The following is a 24,997-nucleotide window of genomic DNA, read 5'->3' on the forward strand; positions in this document are numbered from 1 at the left end:
GTTTACTGTTTAAAGTCACACAGGGCAATTTGGGACAGAGGAGTCATTGGAGCAGAAGAGACGTGGTCCCATCGCAATGGAAACGGGACTTTTGAGTCTGTCTGGTCCACCCCTCCTCTCCTCCTCCTCCACCACCATTCTTCGTCTTCACCTTTGTGTCCTCTCGCCATGTCTGTGCACGCACGCGACCGTCCCGCATTAGCGTTGGCAAAGAGAGCGCGTGATTGAAAGATGAGGTAAGCAGTCAGAATTGCTGAGGAAAGGGCACAGCGGTTTCGGATTAGACAGTGAAGCGTGGCTTTTTAATGAAAACATGACAGAGCTGCGGCTTCCGCATCTTCCAGAAAATGAACAGAGAGGACGCGAGAGCGAAAAGAGCGATATTGCTCATGCGGCGTGGTCTTAACTGGCAGCGTGACTTCTGCCCCGTCTGAGCGGCTCGGTCGCCTGAACAAAGTCTCTTTTATGGAGGAGATGCAGCGGGGTGGGCTCCCAATGCCCGATTTGCTTGTTATACATTAGTTGAGCCAATAGAACCTGCTTTGAATGTCAATTGAAGGAGTTAAGAGGACGCCATTCATGGATGTTAAGTGTGAAACGGAATAAAAAAGCCAGAGAAGTGTATATATTTAATTGCCTGACACCTGCTTCTACTTGTGCTTTTAATCTATACGCAATGGAGAGAGGGGGCAATGTTAGGGTGGCGTGAGTGTACACTTTGAATACAGATGCAAAACCCCTTTTTTTTTTTTTTTTGCGTCAGGTTTGAAAGGATGAGAGCTCGCTGGAATGGGCTGTTACCTCCTCCGCCGTTTTCGTTGCGCTTTGTCTTTCCACTTCATTTTTTTTCTTCCATTGGCTTCAGCTACAACTTCCACAACTGCTCGCTGTCTCCACGGTGCTAAATTTACAGCATTATGTTTTTGTTCCTACTGAGAAACACGATTTGCCCTATTTTCAAGCCCGGTTCTTGATGGCTTTGTGTGTGTGTGTGAGTTGATACCAGCGCCACTGAGAGTATCTCCAGAATAGCTACGCCATTTGCCCCCCCCCCCTTCTTCCCGTGGCAGTCCCACCTCTTTGATCCGTTCCTCCTCCCGTCTATTCGCACCTTCTTTCAGATTGTTCTCTGCAACAGAATGCCGTTTTCTAACGTCAAACTGAAGAAGATTCTCCCACGTTTTTGAACTCTTTGGTTGTCATCCAATTACAACCGGAAACAAAACACTGTTGCGCTTGTCCATTGTGGGTTCATTTGTATGCTTGAATGTGTTGGTGTTTCATAAATATGCATGTCTAAATCTTTTACTTTCTTACCTCTTTGCTCTTCTTTCGCGCTTCACGGTGGAAAAAAAAAACCTTCTGAGTATATGAAAAATCAAGGAAGATAAAATAAATAATCTATTTCAGTATTTATGGACATTCTCTTATAGTATATTGTATTCATATTGTTTCTTTTGATATAATTTGGGGGAAAATACATTTCAGTTTGTCCTTGGACACTGCTCATCTTGAGAATTAACTGTGCATTTTGAGTTTTCCATTTGGACACAGAAACTCATACAATGTTGTGTAGCAGCAAAAGTTGTTAAACTGTCTCTCAGTGCACTTTCTTGAATAAAGTTACAGTACAATTAAAAGAGGAATATAATGTAGTCTAGAGTTCGAGGCATGTTTTAGTATTTACATGAAATATCACATTGCAGTCCAGGATGAAAAAATGATGTGATGACTTTTAATTCCAAAAGGGTTTTTTTTCTTGCAGCTTGTAGACTATTGAGGTAATTTGTCAATTAAAAAAAGCATTATGTCTTTGCTATGGCAATGATATGGCAACGGATAAAGGTTGGCTAGCCAACGTCAAAGTCACTGCCACTTAAGTGGGGAAACTCCTTAAAGAAGAAAAGGTTCACTGCCTTTGTCCATCATGAGGGTTGAGCGAGATGAAAATCATAGTGTTCGGCCTAAAGCGGAGCAAAATCTTTTCACTTGGAGCTAAAAAAGCATTTCCTTCTCACATAGGGAAAATGTTTTCTTCACACAAGTAAGGCACATGAAGGTAAAAGATGAAACAGAGTCAACCTGTCTTTTGGCATATATATCTTAATCTGGAGGGTGAAATAACTTCTTACATGCTCCGGGTAACTGTTGTTACTTTGAAAAAAAAAGATGCTTACTTTGATTGGGTACAAAACAGGAAGAGCTATATTTAGCGACCACATAATGACACTGTTTTTCATTTTTTTTATTTTGACTTCCCTTTTACCATGATGATTTTTGCAGCCACCGTAAAAAACAACACGGTGCGGTTTCATTGTTTCATCTCTGACCGGGATCACGTTGCGCTTTAATAATTGTCGAAATGACACCAAAACAGAATGAGGATGGCAGCGAGAAGACCCTAGCAACAGGGACAGGATGAGGAACGTGTGAAGGAGGGTGTGTGGGGGGAAAAGATGCAGAACATCAATAAATAATGGGCCCACTGAGGAGGTGGAAATATGGGCCTCGTTATCTTTGCGCCGACGCCTTCATTTGCATGTGGAAAAATGTGGCTGCTGCTAGCCCGCTCGCGCTCACATTCATTGCATACGCAGACACAGACCAAAATGGCCTACTGTATGCATCCTATTTATAGACAGTGTGGGTTTATTTTTTCCTCTCTCGCACATTCATAATTTCATCTTCACTTACAACCCTCGCTATTAATATTTGTCACAGCAGTAGTTCTGTCTCAGAGGTCGCAGGCATGTTGTCAGAAAACGGAACACTCAAATACTTTTATGGCACAGCAGTGGTTCATTAGGGTAACACAATGCAATAATTTGGCAAAATACAGTTGGGGTTTGACTACGCTATGCTCGATTTCGGCCCCTTTTATTTGCTAGATGCGTCTCTGAGATTTTGAATTAGGTGAGAAAATAGTTGGCATGTTTTTCACACGCAAAAGACGGAAAACAATGAGTTCACAAGAAACTATTCTGTACTATATTCGCTTTCAAGAGTCTCCATCCAATATGAAAAGACATTCCAACATTTCCCCCCTGGAAAATCTTTCTTTCCCCTAATGGGTTGTATTGAGGCTCAAATGGACCTCATGCAAAATTCCAACAATGTCAGCTCTCCTGGAGGCTACACAGCCTCTTTCTGGATGAGCAGACTTTTTATAGAGCCATTTATGTTGAATAAAAATGTGTGCAGTAAACCAAAACAAGCCTTAATGGTACTGAGTTGTATCTACGGTGGCTACCTTTTTGCCACGTTGGTGACTAAATTCTTAAGTGGAATGAAACAATCCCGAAAGCTCGGATATCGTGAAAATGTGTTCCAATTAAACCTTACAGATATGACTTCAAAGTGTGTTTGTAGCGAGACAAAAGGTATTTGATCACGTAGTTTGTGTGAGCACATCTTAATGAAATGACATTTGGGTGCATTTTTGAGAGTACGGGAACAGACGTCGACTCTAGCGCAGGTCAGACTACAGTTTATCGCAGGAGATAAACATTGCAGACCCACCGGCAATAGAGGAAAACCTGTGATTTTGAGAAACTATATTAAAACGTGTTTTATTTATTACTTTTTATTTCAAGTATTTCTTTAACTATATCTATCAATATTCTATGATTTACTATTTATTAGTGCCTCTTAATGTCATGCTCTTGCTTATACATTGTGTATTTAAGCACTGAAATGTTCAACCAAACCATTTAATTCAATGGAGCAAAGGTCTGCTATCTTAATGATAACCTATAATCAAAACCGCTATAGATGGAGTAACAGAAATTGCTCCTTCAAACAACTGCTACTTTGTCACACACATAAAACAGGGCATGCAACAGCACTCGCGGGCATATATTCCCTCTGCTCGGTGGGAACAACGCATATTAAAACGGCATGGTCTACTGTCACACTGATGGGGCATCCTTGTCTTGCTCTTAATTGCACTGCATTTCTTCCAGTAGACCTCAGTGTTGACCCACATGTTGCGGAACAACAACTACCGGTACACTGAAGGCGAGCAAATCCAAATTTTGAAAAAAAAAAAAAAAAAAAAAAAAGCATTCACTTAGAAATCAGTGTTATAGCAGGAATGATGAACCACGATATAGGAAATGAACACTGTACTTGTACTGGCAGTGTGTGTGTGTGCATGCAAGCGTATGCGCTTTTAACGGACATTGGCTCTGTTTCTCGTTAGCTTGTCAAGTAAGCATGAATAAAAGCTGAGGGAGCACAGTGATTTAGTAATTAATATTTTATTCCGTCTGCCACTCTGCTTCGAGACCGCAAGGAGGAGGCTGCGTCGCTGAGACAGACGAAATGAGGGAGTTGACTAATGAGAGCCGACTATGAAATAGATTTTACACAAGCCGCTCGTCCGAGATGGACAGCGTCAGTAAGGGAAATCATGTGATTGAATCCGCGGATAGGATGAATTCAGTGTGGCGCAAAGGACGGAAATTGTGCTTTTGACACATCCTGCTGATCTCGCCATGGCTCTAACTGCGTCGGGGTGTTTTGACAAGCCGCTTGTCACTGCAGTGGGAGTAGCGCTCTTAAAGTACTCATTATCCTGTAAGACTTCGTTGCAGGGGGGCAAACAAAGTTGGCGGTGAAATTGCAGCCTGCGTCTCCTCACAGGGTCATACGAAATATCCGATGCAAACATGTAGTAAATAAGTGGGGCGTACGGGCGCCGTCATTTGTCCAACCTCAATAAACATGGAGCTTGTTGATAAAACACAACTGTTGTTAAATACCCAAACAGGCAGTCAAGCTGTTGGTCTGTAGCATGGATCTAAAGGAACACAAAAAATGAACTGTAAGGACGACCTTTGTCACTTTAATCATAAGTCAGGAGTGTAACTAATAAAGACTTGGCTTTATCTGTGATTATTAAGTGATTGCTATGTTTGTACTCCACGTCCTGAATGCCACTTTTGGAGGGTGCAGTTGTTCTTACAATATGGTTTTGCAATGGCATGTTTCTGTTTCTGTTAAGTACCATGCCATATTTTTGCCCTCGGGAATTGAAGTTGTTGTTTACTCTTTTCTTCCAGGGAACAGGTTCTTGCTGACCTCCTTTGGAGCGCTATACATCTCAGACGTTCAGAAGGAGGATGCCCTCTCCACCTACCGGTGCATTACCAGGCATAAATACAGCGGGGAGACGCGCCAAAGCAATGGAGCCAGGCTCTCTGTCATGGGTGAGAAAGGCTCTTCCAGTTTTTTTTGTAAATCTACTTAGGGCATAGGTGTCAAAACTAGCAATAAAAATGCTAATAATTAAACACAGGGACAATTATGGAATATGATGGGACAAGAAATGGAACTGCCTCACACTCTTACCACATGCCGAGTCCGTAAACAAGCACAGCACTCCTCAGCTTCTGGCTAGCATATGTATAGTATACCAGGACAGTACATGCACAACTTCAGTAGTATTTTTGGCTTCTTTCATCATCTTCCTGTGCTACATTTTTCTGCATTTATTTTCTAAAAAAGGAACGCAAACTATGATGTTGCACTTCCCAAACAGAAATTATTTGAGTAGTTGTTTTATTTTGAAAAGATATGATCAAATATGTTCACAACAGATAATCAGGATTCTTGGGGGGGATTTTGTTCCCTTACTTTATAAAATATAAACACAACCATGACCATAAAGTGGAAGTCCACCCAAACATATTTTTTTCAAGAATATGTTCTGTGCAGGCCCACTAGTTGAAATAAGGCCTGCGGATAAATGTTGGGTTTGTGGAATAATAGTTTATCCGCACGTTTTTATCCTGGCGGCGGCCATTTTGTCACTTCTGTCAACTGAAAATGACATCACAGTGTCTCAGGGCTGAGGTAATGACCGGTCACAGCTCAACTGTTTTCTGAAGCTGAGGCTTGAGACACTGTGATGGCATTTTCAGTTGACAGAAGTGACAAAATGGCCGACCCCAGAGATGGCTAAAAAGGAGTGGATTTTGTTGCTTAACTCATATTCCACAAATGCAATATTCATCAGAATGCTTTGTCTCAACTAGTGGGGCTGTACAGAACATATTCTGGATTTGGTACACCGTTACACACACCTACCAATTATAAGCTTATGAGGGCAACAATCACTATCACAATGTGACCCGAAATGAAAATAGCTTCAACACCCCTAAATTAGGAGAGAATCATTATCTGCTGCACCTCACTTTCTGAACACAAGTCACAATTTGTTTATATTACATCTAAATATGTTGATCTTGGGCATACATTTCTGATTTGATTTGAATCGATACAATCTTCCCATATTTAACCCCGCAGACCCCAATGAGTCCTCACCTACCATCCTGGACAGTTTCCAAGCAGGGGAAGTGTATGCGGGCCAGAGCATCGAGCTCCCCTGCATAGCAGGAGGTTATCCCAGCCCTACTGTGCGTTGGCTGAAAGATGGCCGCCCGCTGCCCTCGGACGCCCGCTGGACACGGCGTTTGACGGGGCTGACCATCAGTGACCTGCGACAAGAAGACAGCGGCAACTACGCATGCGAAGTCACCAACAGCTTTGGCTCGAAGGAAGTGTCCGGACAGCTTCACATAATAGGTGTGTGAGCGCGACTGACAGACTACCGCACTCTCTCCTCTAGCTGGCAGACAATCACATACACACACTCACTTTTTGGTTTCGGGCGCGCGTACCGAGTGTGAGTGTCTGTAACAAACACGTGCGCGCTACTGTATATGATGCCCCAACATGTCAGGTCTCAGAGTGGGCGACAGGGATGTAATTTGCTCAGACTGAAGCCATAACGCAGCTGCCAGCACAATTCAGCATCACTGAGGAGGAGGGTGTGGGAAGATGGTGGTAGAGGCCAGGGGTCATAGACAAGATGAGATGACACCCCACCAGGGCCAGGCCAGAATGACGTTATCAACAAAGTAACATGATCATAATAGTGTCGGGCAGAGAGGTAAAAGTGCGTATGCATGCTACAAAACAAAGGCGAGACAGACAGTGAACGGGGAGGCGTTCAGCTTTGCCAGTGGGCACATCATGGCAGCACACTCTGTGACTTTGACAGGATGGGGGGGGGGGGCGAGTTGCTTGCAAGGCACAGCAATGCCCCCTAGCACACACCACCAGCTGCCTTATTGCTCACTGACATTTGCGCACACACATAAGTGGACATAGATGTGAAGCGATATCTCCAGCTGCTTTTTAATGAGTTCGTCCAACTAATTGAGTCACCACTGCTGATTGTGCTCCCGCTCCCTTTTTCACCCTCCTCTGTGATTGTAAATATACACTATGCTCATCAATCTGCACGACATTCGGGTTACTTCACTAGGTGATGAGAGAATTAGTTACACTTACTGGTGAGAATCGTTGTGGGTAAATTGGGCACGCTTTAGACAATAATGACAAAAATGATGAAACGCAGGAAGCCTGCGAAAAACACGTTTGTTATTTTTACTTTTGCGGATGTCTAGTTTGTGATTCTCTTAAGGCTCAGTTCGCCTACCCAAGAACAGAACATTTGAATTCCGGACAGAAAAGGTTAGAGCATCACTGAGGATACAAACTGATTGAACTGACTAGGCAAATGAAGGAAACTTTTTATAAATTTTCCCTTTATTACTGTGACATGGAAACTTGGTGCGTTGCATTTACACCCCAAAATCACTCGACAGAACTTCATTAATGGTGTAAATAGCATCATTCAATTTGCATATGTGCATGTATATATCATCCCGATCGCAGGCTGCGTAATCAAATTAGCCCGGCTTCTTATTTTAGCGCACTATGTTGTGACGAACAATAAACCGTAATGAATTCTTTCTGTGATTTCCACCTCAAACGTTTTCATTTGCGGTACGTCCTGCTTTCAGATCCACTTCGAGTGACCTTATCCCCCAAGAACCTGAAAACCGGAATTAGCAGCACACTCTTCTTCACCTGCACCGTGGAAGGTTCTCCAGAATATACCATCAACTGGTACCGAAACGCGGAAGCCATTTTCCCCGACCAGCACATCTCCATCCAGGGTCAACACAATGACACCCTGCAGATCACCGCAGCACAAAAGTTCCACTCCGGGGCTTACCAATGCTTTGCTTCCCGCAAGGGCCACACATCTCAGGACTTTTCCATCATTCTGCTCGAGGGTATGTTGGAGACAAGTTCAGATGCCGCGTAAATATGGAGGGGGACGTTAGTACAGCAAAATAAAAGAAAGGCTTCGGCTTGATACAGCGGGGGCGCAAACCCCCGTTTGTCGTTGCATTCTATTTCATATTCGAATGTGCAAACGTGTGATTTTCTGCCTGAAAACGAGCTTTGCCTCTTATGTCATCAGACGGCACCCCTCGCATTGTGACGTCCTTCAGCGAGAAGGTGGTGAACCCCGGCGAGCCGTTCTCCCTCGTGTGTGAGGCCAAAGGAGCACCGCCGCCCTCCATCACCTGGACGCTAGACGATGAGCCCGTGGTGCGAGACTCCACCTACAAGACCAGCCAGTACACGCAGTCCGACGGCCTGACCGTGTCCCACGTCAACGTCAGCAACCCGCTCATCCGCGACGGGGGAGTCTATCGTTGCGTCGCACGCAACTCGGCCGGCAGCGCCGAGTACCAAGCGCGCATAAACGTAAGAGGTGCCTGTCTGCTTTTCAATATAAATGCACTCTACACCTCATTCTATACAAATACAGTACAGCTAGTGATAGATTTATCTAAAGATATGTAAATACACTGATACCTTGACTTACGGGTGCCCCGACTTGTGTTTTTTTTTTTCAAGTTACGAGCCATTGCTTTGCTGATTTCTTTTCTTGTTTATTTATTTACTTATTTATATATTTGTGTTGCCAGCCCAAAATTTTAGTAAGGAGCAAGCTGTTCGAGTGATGTGGGGGAAGAAAAAAAGAAAAAAGAAATCAGATTCAGCTGTTTATTGACCACAACTCGCACCCAGATGCTCACACACACAGATAACAGAGTCCAACTCTTGAGGTAGCATGAATGGCTGAACCCCTTAAAGGGGCACATCGAACATGAATGTGACATTATGTGCAGTTATTTCACTTTTTAAAGCCAGTATGTTGCTCTACATCGGAATTCGCCAATTAGGTCTCAGTGAAGGGCAAATTACGGCAAGGTTGCCGAGTCGCATCCAAATTGTCTGGGAGATGTTATTGTTGCTGCTATTATTAGAAGTACAGTAGTATTATTGTTATGATTAGTACGGTTTGTTGTGGCAGCAGATACCGTCGTAGTATTTTTCTTCATAACATTTTGGGGTTTGGGGGGGCTGGAATGGATTAATGGCATCTCAATAGGGAAAATTGATCTGATATATGAGCAAATTGAGTTTGGCGCTTGGTCATGGAACGGATCAAAACTTGTAAGTCAAGGTACCACTGTTTGCTAGTCAATTTGCAGTATCCAGTATCAGTAGGGTTAAGATAATACCAATATCCTCAGTCAGTTTTAACAAAGGGAGCAAAACTAACCTCCCTGTAACCTCTCAACTTACCCCAATCACTCTGTCCATCGACCTTTATCGCTTCACCTTCTGTTTCCATGGCTGCTCCATCTCTCTGCCACGACCTCCCTCACCTCATCGGCCCGTCTTTCCGACCACTGTGTCCGCCCCGCCACCCCCTCCCTCTTTTCCCCGTGTCTCCAGGTCCACCCCGAATCAGACCCATGCGGGACATGACGGCAGTGGCAGGCAGGAACACGTACATAACGTGCCGTGTCATTGGGTACCCTTACTACTCCATTAAGTGGCTGAAGGACGGCATGCAGCTGCCCGATAATCACCGACAAGTGTTGTTTGACAACGGCACCCTGCGGCTGACGGACGTGCAGAAGGGCGCCGACGAGGGCACCTACCTTTGTAGTGTTCTGATCCAACCCCAGGTGTCAATCAACCAGACTGTGCATGTTACGGTCAAAGGTACGTGGAAGGAATCTATTCAAGTTAGAGTGGGAAGTCAACCCTACAATTTTGCTGACAATAATACGTTCAATGCGCCTCCACTAGTCCAAACAATGCATTTCGATTAATATTGCGTTGGTGGAGTATGAGTTAAGTGGCAAAATGCACAGATTTTTATCCATCTCAGGGGGCGGCCATTTTGTCCCTTTCTGTCGACTGAAAATGACATCACAGTTGCTCAGGGCTCAGGTAATGACCAATCGCGACTCAGCCGTTTTCTGAAAATGGCCGCCTTCTGGATTTTGGCTGCTTAATTCATATTGCACAAACACAATATTAATCAGAATGTTGTGTTTATACTACTGGGGTTATATAGAACCTAATATTGTGAAGAAAATTTGGGGGGTGACTTCCCCTTTAATAGGTCAGTTTATAAAATATTATTAGTCAAAAACAGCCAGACAATGCATTTTTTACAGTCTATACCAGTAGGCAACCACATCAAGCAATGCCCAATGTTATTTTCTCTTTGTAATACAGCATTAGTGATTAATTTGCAATACTTATTTGTATTAATAAGCATTCACATGCTGTCTGCAAGTCCGCCTCACAGTTCTGAGGTTTGGGGTTTGAATCCGAGATTCAATTCTCCTATGTGGTGTTTTCATATTCTCTCTGTGCTTAATTCATGTTGAGCTTCGTAGTTGTGAATGTGAGTGTGTCTGAGTTTGTCTCTACTGTATGTGCCCTAATTGGCAGACAACCAGTCCATGTTGTACACCGCCTTTCGCCCAAAGTCAGCTGGAACAGTCTCGAGTTTACCTGCAACCCTAATGAGGATAAGGGCTGGTTTCGCGCTGGGTTTAAATCCGAGAGTAACTTCCTTATCGTGTCTGTGTCCGACTTCTTCTTCCAGTCAACTCTCCGTCCCAGGGCCCCGTGCTTTAAGCACGCAGTTTGCCATTCCAACTGCTTGGTGGCCATGACTAGTACTCTACATGTCAATTCTTTCATTGGTCAATGGGGCACAAAGAATCGAAGCATGTGAATCTGGGGGCAACAACTACTGAAATACCATTTCAATTGTGCAATAGTTTTGATGAATCACAAAGGATTTTTGCTGCCGGTGAATTTTGTTGCCATTTTGGTTGTCCAAGGACGTAGTCTCCAAAAGTGGTCCTTGCCATTTAGTAAACAAAAAGGCCACTTTTTACTGGTCGCCATAGCTACGGTATATTTTGTGTTTTAGGCTAGACTTATTGACTCGTTTTATCTCTGAGTGGGGTAACGATGGTGGCTGGGCAAGCTGCAGAGGTGTTTAAGGGTGTGTGCATGTGCCTGCGTGTGTCTGATTTAATTAGATGAATAATAATGAAGCCTAGATTAAATCCCCCAGATGTCTCAGCTGTAGTACCACCGCGCCAACCTCCATTACTATGGCAACGGAATGACTTCCTCCTGCCAATTGGATCCTAACCAGAGTAGCTCTTATGGGCTACAGGAGATGGGGGACAGGAGGGGGGGGGGGGGATCCAAGGGGGCAAAGAAGGAGCCCTACTGGCCAATGACCTTCTCTCAGCATAGCTGCCATTCTATCACATCAAGCCACGGTCATTTTTCAACTGTTCTTCTCGCTCCCCCAGTGCCACCGCTCATCCAGCCCTTCGACATCCCCTCTACCTCAGTGGGGAAGCTCATCTACATCGCCTGCGTGGTGTCATCAGGGGACATGCCCATACGCATCACCTGGCACAAAGACGGCCAGCTCATCGTGCCAGGGCCCACCTCTGGCGTTGCGATAGAGACCAAAGAGTTCATGAGCTCCCTCCAAATATCCAAAGTCACACTAAAACACAACGGAAACTACACCTGCATCGCCAGCAACGCTGCCGCGACCGTCAGTTGGGAGCGCCAGCTGATTGTTACCGGTGAGGCAATGATACGTGCAAATGGTGAATTGCGTAGGGATCCTGTATGATATATGAAGAACTCAGCCATTTCCCAGCCAGATTTTCAACTGGATTCAAATAAGTTGAGTGCAACTTTGTGTTTCTCAGTGCCACCGCGTTTTGTGGTGCAGCCCAACAACCAGGACTGCATCTACGGCAAAGCTGGCGTTCTCAACTGCTCTGTGGAGGGTTACCCACCCCCAAAGGTCATGTGGAAGCATGCCAAAGGTAAGATAATGACAGCGTCCCAACAGTTTTACAACAGCTCAAATAAACAATTATCAGAGTAAAAAGGTGTTCGGTCGTGCAGGTGTCGGAAACCCCCAGCAGTACCATCCGGTCCCTCTAACTGGTCGCATCCAGATTATGTCAAACGGATCGCTGCTCATCCGACATGTGCTCGAGGACGACCGCGGCTACTACCTGTGTCAGGCCTCCAATGGAGTGGGCTCAGACATCAGTAAGAGCATGATCCTCACCGTCAAGAGTAAGTGTCAATCATATCCTCTGGGTTGAACGCAGCTTCTTTTTTTTTTTCACACGCGTATGCAAAGGTAATCCTGAAATTTCTGGTGGGCAACTGACACTTAAAAGGTGCATTTTTGCTTGTATACCGTGGACCAAACCATATCAAAAACCACGTCTCTGTCCTTAACTAGGGGTGGATTAACTCTTGAAGGATGTGTTTCATCTGCCTGTCTGTGTACTGCTCAGCGTTGGTCGGGGAAAAGGACTTGATGAATTAGTGATGAAAACAAAACCAGAAAAAGGCGTATAATCAATAATCTATGTCCGAGTAGAGAAGAGATCGAAGCACGGGTGCGGAAAGAGGCAGGCGCGAAAGATGCAGCCAGCGGGGCTTAAAGCGTGAAATGGAAGATATGGAGACGTTTGTAATATAGCTTGGGTTTCCATCACTTTTCCCCTGCACCCTTGTCTCATTATGCCACGTAATGCCATTTGTCACACTGACACGGCTCTCTGATTCTTCTCAGTTCCCGCAATGATCACCAGCCACCCCAACACCACCATGGCCAGGAAGGGTCAGACCAAGGAGTTGAACTGCACAGCTCGAGGCGAGCAGCCCATCATCATCCGCTGGGAAAGAGGGGACACGGTCATCGACGCGGAGAGGAACCCCCGTTATTCAATCACCATCAACAAGAAGGGCGATGAAGTCATCTCGACCCTAAAGGTCAAATATCGAGCGCGTCGTACATGACATGTCTGATGTCTTTATGGTCGTGCGTGGCAGAGGAGGAAGAATTATGTGTGGTCTTTTTTTTTTTAGTTTTATTTATTTTATTTTTTTTACAATATTTGTTTATTCCACATTTTTAGAACAAGATCAACACAACCAAAAACGAAAAAAACAATAACAAGAAATGAGCCTGTGTTAATGCCATCTTCATATTGTCCATCAAAGTCTTTCCCTGAATGTCAACCATTTACCCCAGTTCTTCGAGAAGAGATCCTCTTCAGTTTCAGTCTGTACATAATGTCCAGTATTTCATCCACAATCCATAGCCGTTGATTAAACAATGGCGGATCAGACTTAAGCCATTTCTTTGTTATAGCCTTTTTACCGGCCACCGGGAGAACATTGACAAGATATTGGCCTTCTTTATGCACTGCATCTTTCAAGTGTCCCAAATATAAAATCAAACAAGACTTTGGGATCACATGTCCCAGAACATCGCAGAGAACTGAGTTGATGCTCCCCCAGAAGGGTTGGATATGAATGCATTCCCAAAACACGTGTGTGTGGCTTGGGTCCATGTGTTTACATTGCCTCCAGCATGGCTGTTGAGCTTTAATTTGTTTACTTTTAATGTTAGGCGTATTAAAATACCGTATTGAATTTTTCCAATTGAATTCTTTCCATTTTGGTGAAGACAATGTTGAGTTATGTGTCCGCCACAGTTCATACCATGTCACCTCAGGAATCACCTCACCCAGCTCTCCCTCCCATTTACGTTTTACACACAGTGTTGACTCTCAACCTAGAATCCATCAAACGACGATACAAAACTGAGACGATTTTCGGGATGGTGTCACCATAAGCTCGTGCGAATAGTTTTATAATACGGTGTATTCCTTCTTCACCTTTCTTAATTTCTTTATCATAATAATCTCTCACTTGCAAGTATCTAAAAAAGTCCCTATTACCGGTTGTCAAATTGTATGTATCTTTTCATTCCTGGAAGCTTATCATTTCTCCCCTTTTAATAAGAGTACATATTGCCATAATGCCCTTTTCTGCCCAAATTTTAAACCCATCGTCCAATTTTCTTGGTTTGAAGTTTGAATCAAAAGAAATCCATTTCAGCAGTCCAATTTCCTTTCCTATTTTCAATTGTTTCATGACATGGTACCATATCTCTTAACGTAAAAGTTATCACAGAAATGACCTTATTAGTTTGGCATTCCACTTTATTTTCCAATCCTTTAATTCTTGAGTCAGCGTACAATTAAACATAACGATCTGCGTTTTAGATATGTTCACTTTGTAACCGTAATAAAGGGCAAATTTATCCAGACTTTGTTTAAGGTGGAGGAATGAGTCTGCTGGATTCCTTAAATAAATCATAATTTCATCTGCGAAAAGACTAATGACATGTTTTTGATTATCAACTTCGATCCCTTCAATTTTATCATCATTTGTAATCATCTCAGCTAACGGTTCAATACATAGCGCAAACAGTGTGGGGACTCAGACAACATCCCTGTCTGGGGCCCCTTTCCAGTGCGAATCTGTCAGATAAAGAGCCGTTGATTCTCACTCTAGCTGTGGGTTTGTAATATAATGACCTAATACATTGAGTTGATTTCACATTGAATCCGAATTTTTCCAAAGTCAAATACAGAAATTCCCAATTAACTCTGTCAAATGCTTTTTCTGCATCTAAACTGATGAAAGCTGCTGGAATATTATATCTACGTATTTCATGCAGTGTTCTTCTAATATTACCTTGTGTTTGTCTATTTCTTACAAACCCACATTGGTCTTCATTTATTAAATCTGGTTTGAGTCGGTTTGATATGATTGAGGTGTACATTTTATAATCAACATTTAATATTCACATAGATGTGTAATTCTGACACTATTGCTTATTTTTCAGTGGTTTAGGGATCACCGTTATGATTGCCTCTGTCGGGGGGGGGGTATTTTGGCCCTTGTCTTAATCCAGTTATAGGTGGAGCAAAGTAATAGTGTCAATTCTTCAATAAATGTCTTGTACCACTCAGACCAAAATCCATCGATGCCAGGGGCCTTATTTGGTTTTAATTTTCCGATGGCTTTTCGAATTTCCACAATTGTTATTTCCGCCGTTATTTTCTCATTTTGTATTGTGTCTATTGAAGGTAAATTCAGGGGCTCAAGAAAAGCCTTAATATCAGTCTGGTCTGAGGGTGATTTCTGGGAATAAAGATCCTTGTAATAGTCTCTAAAAATATTTTCAATTTCTTTTGATTCAAACTTCGCTTGTTTTGTTTTGGGGCCATGAATTTTATTAATGGTATTTACCGCTTGTTGCTTTCGGAAGCGTCTGGCCAGCAGTTTCATTGCTTTAGGACCTGATTCTTAATAGGTTTGTTTCAGATATCTTGCTTTAGTCTCCATTTCGTGTTGGAGCAGATTATTAAATTCCTTTCTTATTTCAGTCATCCGTTGTATTATTTTAGAATCAACTTTCTTCTTCCCCTTATGTTTCTGTTCCAAGCATTGCAATTCTGCAATATTATTTCTATAATGTTTCATTTTCTCCTTTTTTAGATTACTTGTGATTGTGATCAATTTGCCCCGTATAACTGCTTTTCAAGCATCCCACAATATAGCTGGGTCCGTTTTCCCGTTATCGTTTTCTTCCGGATATGTCTTCATAGCCATTTTAATTTGTTCTTTGACTGATTTATTGCTTAATATTCCAACATTCAACCTCCATATTGTATCTCTCCTTTTACCATTCAAGCCTTTCAAGTAGACTGCACTGTGATCAGACACATCCGCCACACTGATACTACATTCTTTAATTTTGATCTCTGTCCGCTTTCTGCATAAAGAAAAAAATCTATTCTGGAATAGGTGGAATGTGTGGCTGAATAATGAGTGAAGTCTCTTTGCGAAGAATTCAAATGCCTCCCATATCATCCCACGTATTCTTCACTAGTTTTGTGATCGACTTCTTATTTCTCTTTAAACTAGTCTTATGCAAGTCATAATCCATCACCACATTGAGGTCTCCGCCACAAATGCATATGCCTTCTGCTTCCAGGGCAATATTATCAAATAAGGCTTTAAAAAAAACTTTATTACTCTCTGGTGGTGCATTTATATTTACCAGAGTTATCATTGTTTGACCTATCATTCCCTTCACAATAACATAAGTACCCTCTTTGTCCTGTATTTCTTTACGAAGCTCAAATTTAACCATATTTGATATCAATATTGCTACCCCTCTTTTACGAGTATTAGAATGTGAACTAAAATATGTATTTCTGAATCCAAACCTCTCTCAGTTCTCATGGTTTGACAGATGAGCTTCTTGTATGAAGTTTATGTGTGTCTTTTCCTTCTTAAGTTTGGACATTATCCTAGCCCTTTTAACTGGGTTTCCCAAGCCATTGACATTCAAGGAAAGTATTTTCATCTTCAATACTGTTCAACTCGAAATTCCCCAACAGGCTCCTTGTTAATTTATGAACATGAACAAACAAACTAGTCATAACTATACTCAAACAACACAACCTCCACAAAGATGAGTCAACAACCCACATCTCAATTTGACCATCTTTCTGTTTTGAGGGGGAAGGTCTCCCATGAAGAGAGGGCCCCCGTCCAGCAATGAGATTTAACCTAATAAGGATTAAAACACTCTTACCAGTCATCATGACGCCTGAGTCTCCCGTTTGCCAACTGCATACATGTCCACGTCCCGTCAAAACCACGATTACGTCACCTTCCTTCGGCAAGTCACCATTCCAACTGCATTTCACCTCAAGCCGACGCCGGTGTAGTAGTGTAATCCTTCTTTCTTATCAATATCTTCCTTGAAGTCTGACAGTTCTGTTTTCATTTGAGTAGTAATTTCGTCTCTATGAGTTCTCAATTCTGTCTTCAATCCATTGTGTAATTCTTGAATCTGTTGGCTTATAGCGTCCAAGCTGCCTTGAAAGGACGCCATGTTAGCCTCCGGTGTTAGCTTGCTGTCGCAATTCGCGTTTATCCTTTCTTTTCCGTGGTTGTCCGGGGTTCTTTTACGCCTTGATTTTGTTGGAACTCCACTCATCATCTCAGCATGAAAACTAGTTAACTCGAGTTTCGCAGAATTAAAAACGTTGGCTTGCGGGAGCTCTTACTTTACACGTCCATGTCGCTCCACCGTCCCACCGGAAGTCGTGGTATTTTAAATAATTAAATACATCAACAATTCACAAGCAGGTATAGATTATGATAGAAAAACTGACTATATTGCACAGAGACAATTTGGCAACCTTTGCTTTCTGACAGCAAGACCGGCTGTTAATCTGTATTGTTACCTCAAAGAGTAGAACAAGAAGTATAGATTTTCTCAACTAAATGAAAGTGAATTAAGGTATTTGGCACAATTGATTTTTACAAATATAGCACTAAGTTGCTCATGTTAGTGTATATTTTTTGTCATTAGATAATTATAATCTTTGTTGCTCACAGCTGAACCCAGCAGACAGAGGAGATTCTGTCTTCTTCTCTTGTCACGCCATAAACTCCTACGGAGAAGGTCGAGGACTCATCCAACTCACTGTGCAAGGTATCCTGCGTAGGGAACGGATCTCAAATCTAACAAAGCACTGGAGCCAGGGATGTAACGATTTACTCAAGCCCCGATTTGGTTGGATTTTCGATTTTCAGTTAACGATTTTCGATTCGATTTTTAAAATATCGCTAACATGCTTGTCTCTGTGCGCTAGTGTGGTGCTGCAGTCATCCACTTATGCAATATGCAATGATGTTTGGTGCAAGTGCATAATTTGATCTGCACATTCAAAATTTGCTATGCATCTAGAATGGGCAAAAAATGTAAAGACACAATTTTTAGACAAATTTAATCAAACCGATTAATCGAATAATTGAATCGCTTAATCGATTCGAATACATTTTTAGTCTGTAAGTTTTCGATTAGTCGTTACATCCCTAATTGGAGATAATAAGACAGCACTCTTGTTTGTATTTGCAGTCCAATGCAGATATCTGATCTTACAAATTCTGTATTCACAAACACACAGAACCGCCAGATCCACCTGAGCTGGAAGTAAGGGAGGTGAAGGACAGGAGCATGAACCTACGCTGGATCCAAAGGTTTGATGGCAACAGCATCATCACAAGCTATGACATTGAGTACAAGAACAAGTCAGGTAGGTAGTTCAAATCAAAGCCTTCATGACAAGTTTTGATGATCTGTTTCATAAAACAAAACAAAAATCCTAATTTCTCCACTTGTCAGATTCCTGGGACCATATGTACACAACCAGAAACATCTCACCCACCAACAACCAAGCCAACATTGTAGAGTTGCACCCAGCGTGTGTATACAGCATCCGCATGTATTCCTATAACAAGATTGGCCGTAGCCTTCCAAGCAAAGAACTGACAATCAGTACAGAGGAAGCACGTAAGTGATCTTGTTGTATTATGGCTATTTTTTTGTTGTTTGTATGTAAAGTGCTTGCTTTGTTACAGCTCTAGCTGTTACGAAATGCGCTATATAAATAAAATTGTATTGCATTGTATTGTATCTTGCTGTAATGTAGAACAAGACAAAAAAAACCCTTAGATGTTTGACATTGATAATTTATTCAATGTGTTGCCTTCAATAGCGCCTGATGGGCCGCCAATGGATGTGATCCTGCAGCCCATGACGTCACAGAGCATTCGGGTCACATGGAGGGTAAATTAGTGACTATATGTGTTATCATCTTAATTGTGGCAATGCTGATGAGAGAAGCCACTGGTACTGCTTTGTGTTAGAGAAAAAATATATATTTCTCTTCTTGCACTTGTACTCCCAGTTTGTGACATTTCGCAGCTGAAACACACTAAATATTAGATTTGTCAGGCAAGGTATCACGGGCTCCAAAAAATGTGCGAGCGATGCCATGGAATTTGTTCAAAGCGCTGACTAAGCATCCAATCAGATTGCTCGGATGTCATCTTCATACTGCTCGCCATATGTCTCTGCTGCTCACAGTCATATAGGGAGCAGAGTTGAATTATATCTGAGGATTAAATTATATTGTAGTAGTGCATTTATTTGCATTTCGGCTCAGTGATCAGAATCCTGACACAATTCCTGAGGCAAGTGCAAATTGTGGTTATTTTGCGCAGTTATTTGTGATCAAGTGCATCCAAGTGCAAATCAGTGGCAAGCACAGAACCCTACAATTATGGAAACTATTATTCAGCTGCTCTAGCTATTTATTCAGCTAGTCACGCCACCCCTCCAACTATATGAAACCATATAATTTTACCTCCCCTATATGTCCAAGTAAAAACCAAAAAAAAGAAATTTAACATAGATCAGCCCATTTGAATTGTATCAACACATCTCCTCAAGGCACCGAAGAAAGAGCTGCAGAACGGTGTTATCCGTGGCTACCAGATTGGCTACAGAGAAAACGGCCCAGGCAGCAATGGCCAATACAGTATCGTGGAGATGAAAGCAACTGGAGACAGTGAAGTATACACGCTAGACAACCTCAAGAAATTCGCCCAGTACGGAGTGGTGGTCCAGGCCTTCAACAGAGCTGGGACGGGGCCTTCGAGTACGGAGATCAATGCAACCACACTGGAAGACGGTAAGGAAGACACTTATGGTGACAGATGAACAAAATAGTCCACAGATCTATTTTTCTGTTGCATAAAAGCCACAATCGAACAGTAACACAAAAGTGGTTGAAGTGGATTTGTAGCACTCCCCCCCTTTCCCCCCTTTCCGTGATTCTCTCTCCTTTAATTAGCTCCCTCGTTAGGCTGGTAGAAGTCAAGGGAGAAACAAGGAACCTTATTAGGCTCCTCTTTCACCTTGTCTTTGTCGTAGTCCCGCTGCTTTTGGTTGAATCTGGGTCAAATATTTTTGCTTTATTTTTCTCTGATGATTCTGTCATTCGGCCATAATGCCGCTTTGTCTTTGGTGGGTGCTGTGTCGACACCTTGATCAAGATTGGCTGTTTCATGTTATTGCGATTGCCCAGATAGGCTGTCTGTATCTGTCGCCACAACCGCAATTACTTTAACGATGAACATCGCCTTTCTCTAGATTTTATCGTCCACATCTCACTCGCCCCACCCTGCTCGTTTGCATTGAAACCCCTTAAGGTGTCTCTCTTTTTCTATTCATCTCTCCCCCCCCCCCCCCCCCCCATCAACATCAACGCCCCCTCCCACAGACACCTCTCCTCCCCGCTCTACTCCTGCGTTTCTCTAAAAGCTCGCATAGGACAAGAAGCCATTGAGCTGCTAATTTGAGTTTATTTGACTGATTTATGCCTGGCGTGATTGCCTGTGGGTTGCGGCGTTGAGGAGTTCCTCAAATGTCAGCGCTTCGGCGGACTAGCGAAATCCGTCAGGCCGTTTTAACGACGGCAATAACCCGCGCGGATGCAGCGCTAACCTAAAAAGTCGCGTCTTTTGCGGCCGCAGCACTAACACGCCCCCCCCCCACCCCCCACCCCCCCTCCCCGCTATGTCCCCAGTGCCCAGCGAACCCCCGCAGAACGTACGAGCCATCTCGGTCACGTCGGATGAGGCGGTGATCACATGGGCAGAGCCTCCACGGCTGACGCTGCACGGTGTGCTGAAAGGCTACCGGGTGGTGTTTTGGTCCCTCTTCCCCGACGGAGGTGGGTGCTGTGGGGGCCGGGCCCAATGGCCAATGCAGAGTAATTATCATCTATATCATTCTAAACGTCACCAAACAGCCCCCCCCCCCCCCCCCCCCCCCCCACCTCACTGTCAATGTCGTTGACGTGTGTGTACCTCATAAAGCACTTCCTCCTTCTGTGTATCTTTGATTTGTTTGTTGTAGTCAAACGTGTTTGTGTGTAAATGTCATCTGCGCGATGTGCTTGTCGTAGAAGTAGAGTGTCCTGCCAGTGTGTATTTCAGCGCTGCTAATATTGTGGATGCGATTTTAAATCATAAAATGTTGGTTTGAGTTGTTTTTGTCACAGTCGTTTTGTAGTTGTACATGTCCAATGGTTTATGTTTGTGTACAGTGAACTTCTGCTATTAGCGGGGGGAAAAAAATTGAATAATTGACGCCTCAAATCGATACCACAGAATGGCAGCAATTAGACCATTTTGGTCTAAATAAAACTCCTCAACTCACTTCCATCGTGGTTCATTGACACCAATGTGCCACAAGACGGCAGAAAAACACTTTTTTTGCGTAAATAAAACTCCTCAACTCACTTCAACATTATTCCTGGATACCAAGATGGCGCCAAAGTTTTACTTTTATTGCTTTGACTTGGCCTCAGATAATAATGGAGGATTGGGCCCCCAGAAATAGCTAATACATCCATGAATGCCACACCGCAAATATGTGGAGGTCCACTGTTGTTATTCTAAGGAAAATACAGCCGGTGATAATTCATGAATTAAATCACTCAATTATCATCAGAGTGGGGAGAGATGCAGAACATCACCACCACACGAGAGCAGGTGGAGCTGCGAGGGCTGGAGAAGTTCACCAATTACAGTGTTCAGGTGCTGGCGTACACGCAAGCTGGTGACGGCGTCCGCAGCAATGTGCTGTACATCCAAACTCGTGAAGACTGTGAGTACACGCACACACACGCACACACACACGAGTAATTTCCAAAGATGCGTTCATGCGTTTCGGTGTTGAAAAATGTCCAAAAAGAATAATGCAATTGATGTGCTCGAGAGTACAAGAGGTAGTGGAGTAGCTACGTGGGTGTTGGGTGTATCTGGAACCCGTGACAAAAGCTCATTTATGCTAGGAAGCTCCATTAGTGGTGCTAATGAGAATTAAGAGGCTTTGGGTACACGGCTCAGGGCTGAGCGAGGCCTGGCGGGAGAAGCCGAGGGGGGCGGGGGGTGATGTTGTTCTCTATCTCGCAGCATATAGCGCACGGGAGTCAACCATCATCCCGAGCCTGCATCCTTTCCATCGGCCCCCTCGCTATGGGCAGAAGGATGAACTCCTCTCGGATTAGAAAGAATTAATTTTGTGCTTACACCATTGGAGGCGGGATTATTGTCGGATCCGCGGCTCTGTATAAAGGAGGGGGCATGGTTGGCAAACAAGGGTTGAAGATGGGAAGATAGGAAGAAACATCATATAGCCTATTGTGCCTTTTTTTTTTTTTTTTACTGTCAATTGCCCCTCTTCTTATCGGTACAACGGATCATAAATGCATCAATCGTGTTAGTGCTCCTGTTTCCTTTGTGCTACTGTGCTGTTCCGCCTTATCTTAACATGGGCCACACACAAGGGCGGGCTGCAGAATATTTGTCTTCCTGCCATGTGCCGGGCACATTCTGGGCACCAGATGGGATTTACCTCCCGCCACACCCACTACGTAGACTACTCTCGCATGGAGGTTCATTCGCGCCAATGTGCTTCCCCCGTCGCCACCCATGCTCACTCCCCCGGGATCAGCAGCTATCAAATGCTTCACCCTTGCCTTGGCTTGTAAAAGCTGCCCTGTTACATCCTCTCTGAGTACTGAGTCACTGGCTGGCTGAATAGCGGGATCAGGGAGGCCTACGTTTTTGGGGGGGAATTGGTGATGGATTTACAGAGGCTTGGCATTACGCTGCGGTGCCTCTTTCGGTAGCCCTGAGATGAGGCCCACTGTCAGGCACACCTAATATTTATGTCAGGAATTGAATCGGTTTGACACTGTGAACCCTACACTCTGTAGTTTATGAGACAAAAGCCTCACTCTCACGCTGTCCAGTGCCATTGTGTGTTTGCGCATTCATTTTAAACTCTTTGAGGCTTTGGCTTGATTACTCGCAATCGAGCGTATTAAGCTACATGCGGTGTCAAGCTGAAGTGGCTGACAGAGGATCAGACATTTACTGTCTAATCTGTTTGTGGGTTTGCGAGTTAGGAGAATGCTGGGTGTCGCAGTGTCAGAACTGCTGACCAACGTCTGAATGAACATATGTCAAGGCACTTCTTTTCCCGTCCTTCCGGAGCAGCTTAGTGAGGGATAAGGCCAAAAAGCCGCAAACGAGCCCGATCACTTTAATAGACACCCGGCACTTAGCATGGAAAGGATAGTGCGCCAAAATCTGCATGGATGCCATGAATATGCAGTACATGCTTGCCCTGCTAATCTGCCGCCATGTTTTCTGCAGTTCCTGGCCCGCCGGCTGGCATCAAGGCAGTTCCTTCCTCTCTCAGTAGCGTGGTCGTGTCCTGGTTGCCTCCCCACAAACCCAACGGTGTCATCCGCAAGTACACCATCTACTGCTCCAGCCCGGGGTCTGGACAGCCGGTAAGCGACTCAAATACAAGATAAAAACATGGTTTGGGGGCAGGGGGGGGGGGGATTCAGACAATATGAGAATTTGCAAGCTCGATACGTGTGTTTGTATGCGCGTCTTTTTGTCACTCTTTCACCGTGTTTGCGCCGTCGCCTTATTTCCTGCCCTCCCAGATGAACAGATGAGGTTGTCTTGGCAACGTGATGAGACGTAGATATGCAAATGAGGCAGAGAACAAGCTCACACATGCACACTGCCGCATCCGAGAGGCGCACAGACATCACATTTCAGCCATTTGCTTTTACACGCCCGTGTGTGGCATTCCACTTTTGGTGGCGCACATCGCACAGCGAATTCTGCTATCTCTCACTATTGCTGTTATTCCAAAACGCTCCTCAATTTCTGTGCACGAGCGCAATGTAAATGAGCGCGATCGGGGAGACGGGGAGGGAGGGCGGCTGAAAGAAAGACACCATTAGAGGTAGGCACAGACCGAGGGGAAATGGGGGGGGGTGAGGGGAGAGAAAGAGAGGGGGTGGAGTGACAGACGGGCAAGTGGAGGAGGGGGGAGCAGAGGAGGGTATCAGTCACATCGAGATGAGAGTGCTTTTGTCCGTCTTTTCATTATCTCCCTGTATCACTCCCTGGATCACCACAACACGGCCGCTATTCTGGTGGAATGTTCGCACCCCCTTCGCACACGCAGATACGCACACGTCCTCCCTCCCCGCGTCCCTCTCGCTGATTTAGACAGAGAGGGAAAGAGGGGAAAGCAAATTCTGAAGGAGCCGAAAGATGAGCGGCAAAGAGATGAACAGATTAAAGAGACACAACAGGAGATTGACTTGAGAGAATGCAGTGTTTTGTGCGCATTGCCGTACGCGTGTTTGCGCTGCCCGCAGCTCAAGTGTGAAAATCATTTTAAAGATGGATCTGTTGGGACGTCAGTCACATGAACACATTTCCTTATTGAGGCATCAACATGCAGTGTATTTTTGCGAGCAAGCCCAAACTGTAGAAATAATTTAAACTGTTCAAATTAAATTGGCTTTTTTTTCCCACTATTTACCTTTTTATACATTTTATACGTACATTCTTAATTTGCACTCTCTGAACTAAAGATTATATAGACTTGAAAAGTCTAATGAAAGCTGTGTGAAAAATTGGGCCCTTTCACAGATAATGGTCATATTTGATGGACAACGATAATGAGAATATCATACTGAGGATATATTTGATAATTGTATTATTTAGAAAAAAAATATTTAGAGGGGGTCAATAAATGATGGCAGCATTTATTTTATACTTGAACACTTTGGTATGTGTATAAAAAACATCAGGAACATCTCTCAGTATGTTTTGTACACCACTGCAAAGCACAACAAAAACAATTCTGATATTATGTGACGCCATACTAAGAACCTGAAGTATAATGTTTTATGCTAAATCTACAAAATGTATGAAATATAATTGTTAAAACGGAAGTCAACCCAAACATTTGTTTTTTCCAGAATATGTCCTATGCGGGTCCACTAGTTGAGACAAGGCATTCTGATGAAGACTTTGTGGAACATGAGTTAAGCAGCAAAATCCACCCGCTTTTAGCCATCTCTGGGGC

At 43.8% G+C, this 24,997-nt stretch overlaps 1 protein-coding gene across 5 annotated transcripts in view; it reads left to right on the plus strand.

The window, feature by feature from the left end:
• The window catches only part of LOC147133213 (cell adhesion molecule DSCAML1-like), a 53,280-nt gene that overhangs the window by 19,178 nt on the left and 9,105 nt on the right, over positions 1–24,997 (plus strand). For 2 of the 5 annotated variants that reach the window (XM_086012602.1, XM_086012601.1), the window contains exons 4-20: positions 5,064–5,210; positions 6,310–6,588; positions 7,875–8,150; positions 8,342–8,638; positions 9,673–9,945; positions 11,571–11,855; positions 11,985–12,104; positions 12,187–12,363; positions 12,872–13,071; positions 17,572–17,668; positions 18,144–18,272; positions 18,362–18,529; positions 18,735–18,805; positions 19,472–19,712; positions 20,610–20,795; positions 21,539–21,694; positions 23,251–23,390. In XM_086012602.1, coding sequence (XP_085868728.1) covers positions 5,064–5,210; positions 6,310–6,588; positions 7,875–8,150; positions 8,342–8,638; positions 9,673–9,945; positions 11,571–11,855; positions 11,985–12,104; positions 12,187–12,363; positions 12,872–13,071; positions 17,572–17,668; positions 18,144–18,272; positions 18,362–18,529; positions 18,735–18,805; positions 19,472–19,712; positions 20,610–20,795; positions 21,539–21,694; positions 23,251–23,390 — 3,242 coding nt within the window. The remainder of the gene's footprint in view (positions 1–5,063; positions 5,211–6,309; positions 6,589–7,874; positions 8,151–8,341; positions 8,639–9,672; positions 9,946–11,570; positions 11,856–11,984; positions 12,105–12,186; positions 12,364–12,871; positions 13,072–17,571; positions 17,669–18,143; positions 18,273–18,361; positions 18,530–18,734; positions 18,806–19,471; positions 19,713–20,609; positions 20,796–21,538; positions 21,695–23,250; positions 23,391–24,997) is intronic. The other 3 variants (XM_086012604.1, XM_086012603.1, XM_086012606.1) reach the window with 2 other exon arrangements.

The sequence above is a fragment of the Filicampus tigris genome, chromosome 17 (genome assembly GCF_054856515.1).
Source record: "Filicampus tigris isolate MCC_2025a chromosome 17, RoL_Ftig_1.0, whole genome shotgun sequence".
In the NCBI taxonomy this organism is placed as follows: Eukaryota; Metazoa; Chordata; class Actinopteri; order Syngnathiformes; family Syngnathidae; genus Filicampus; species Filicampus tigris.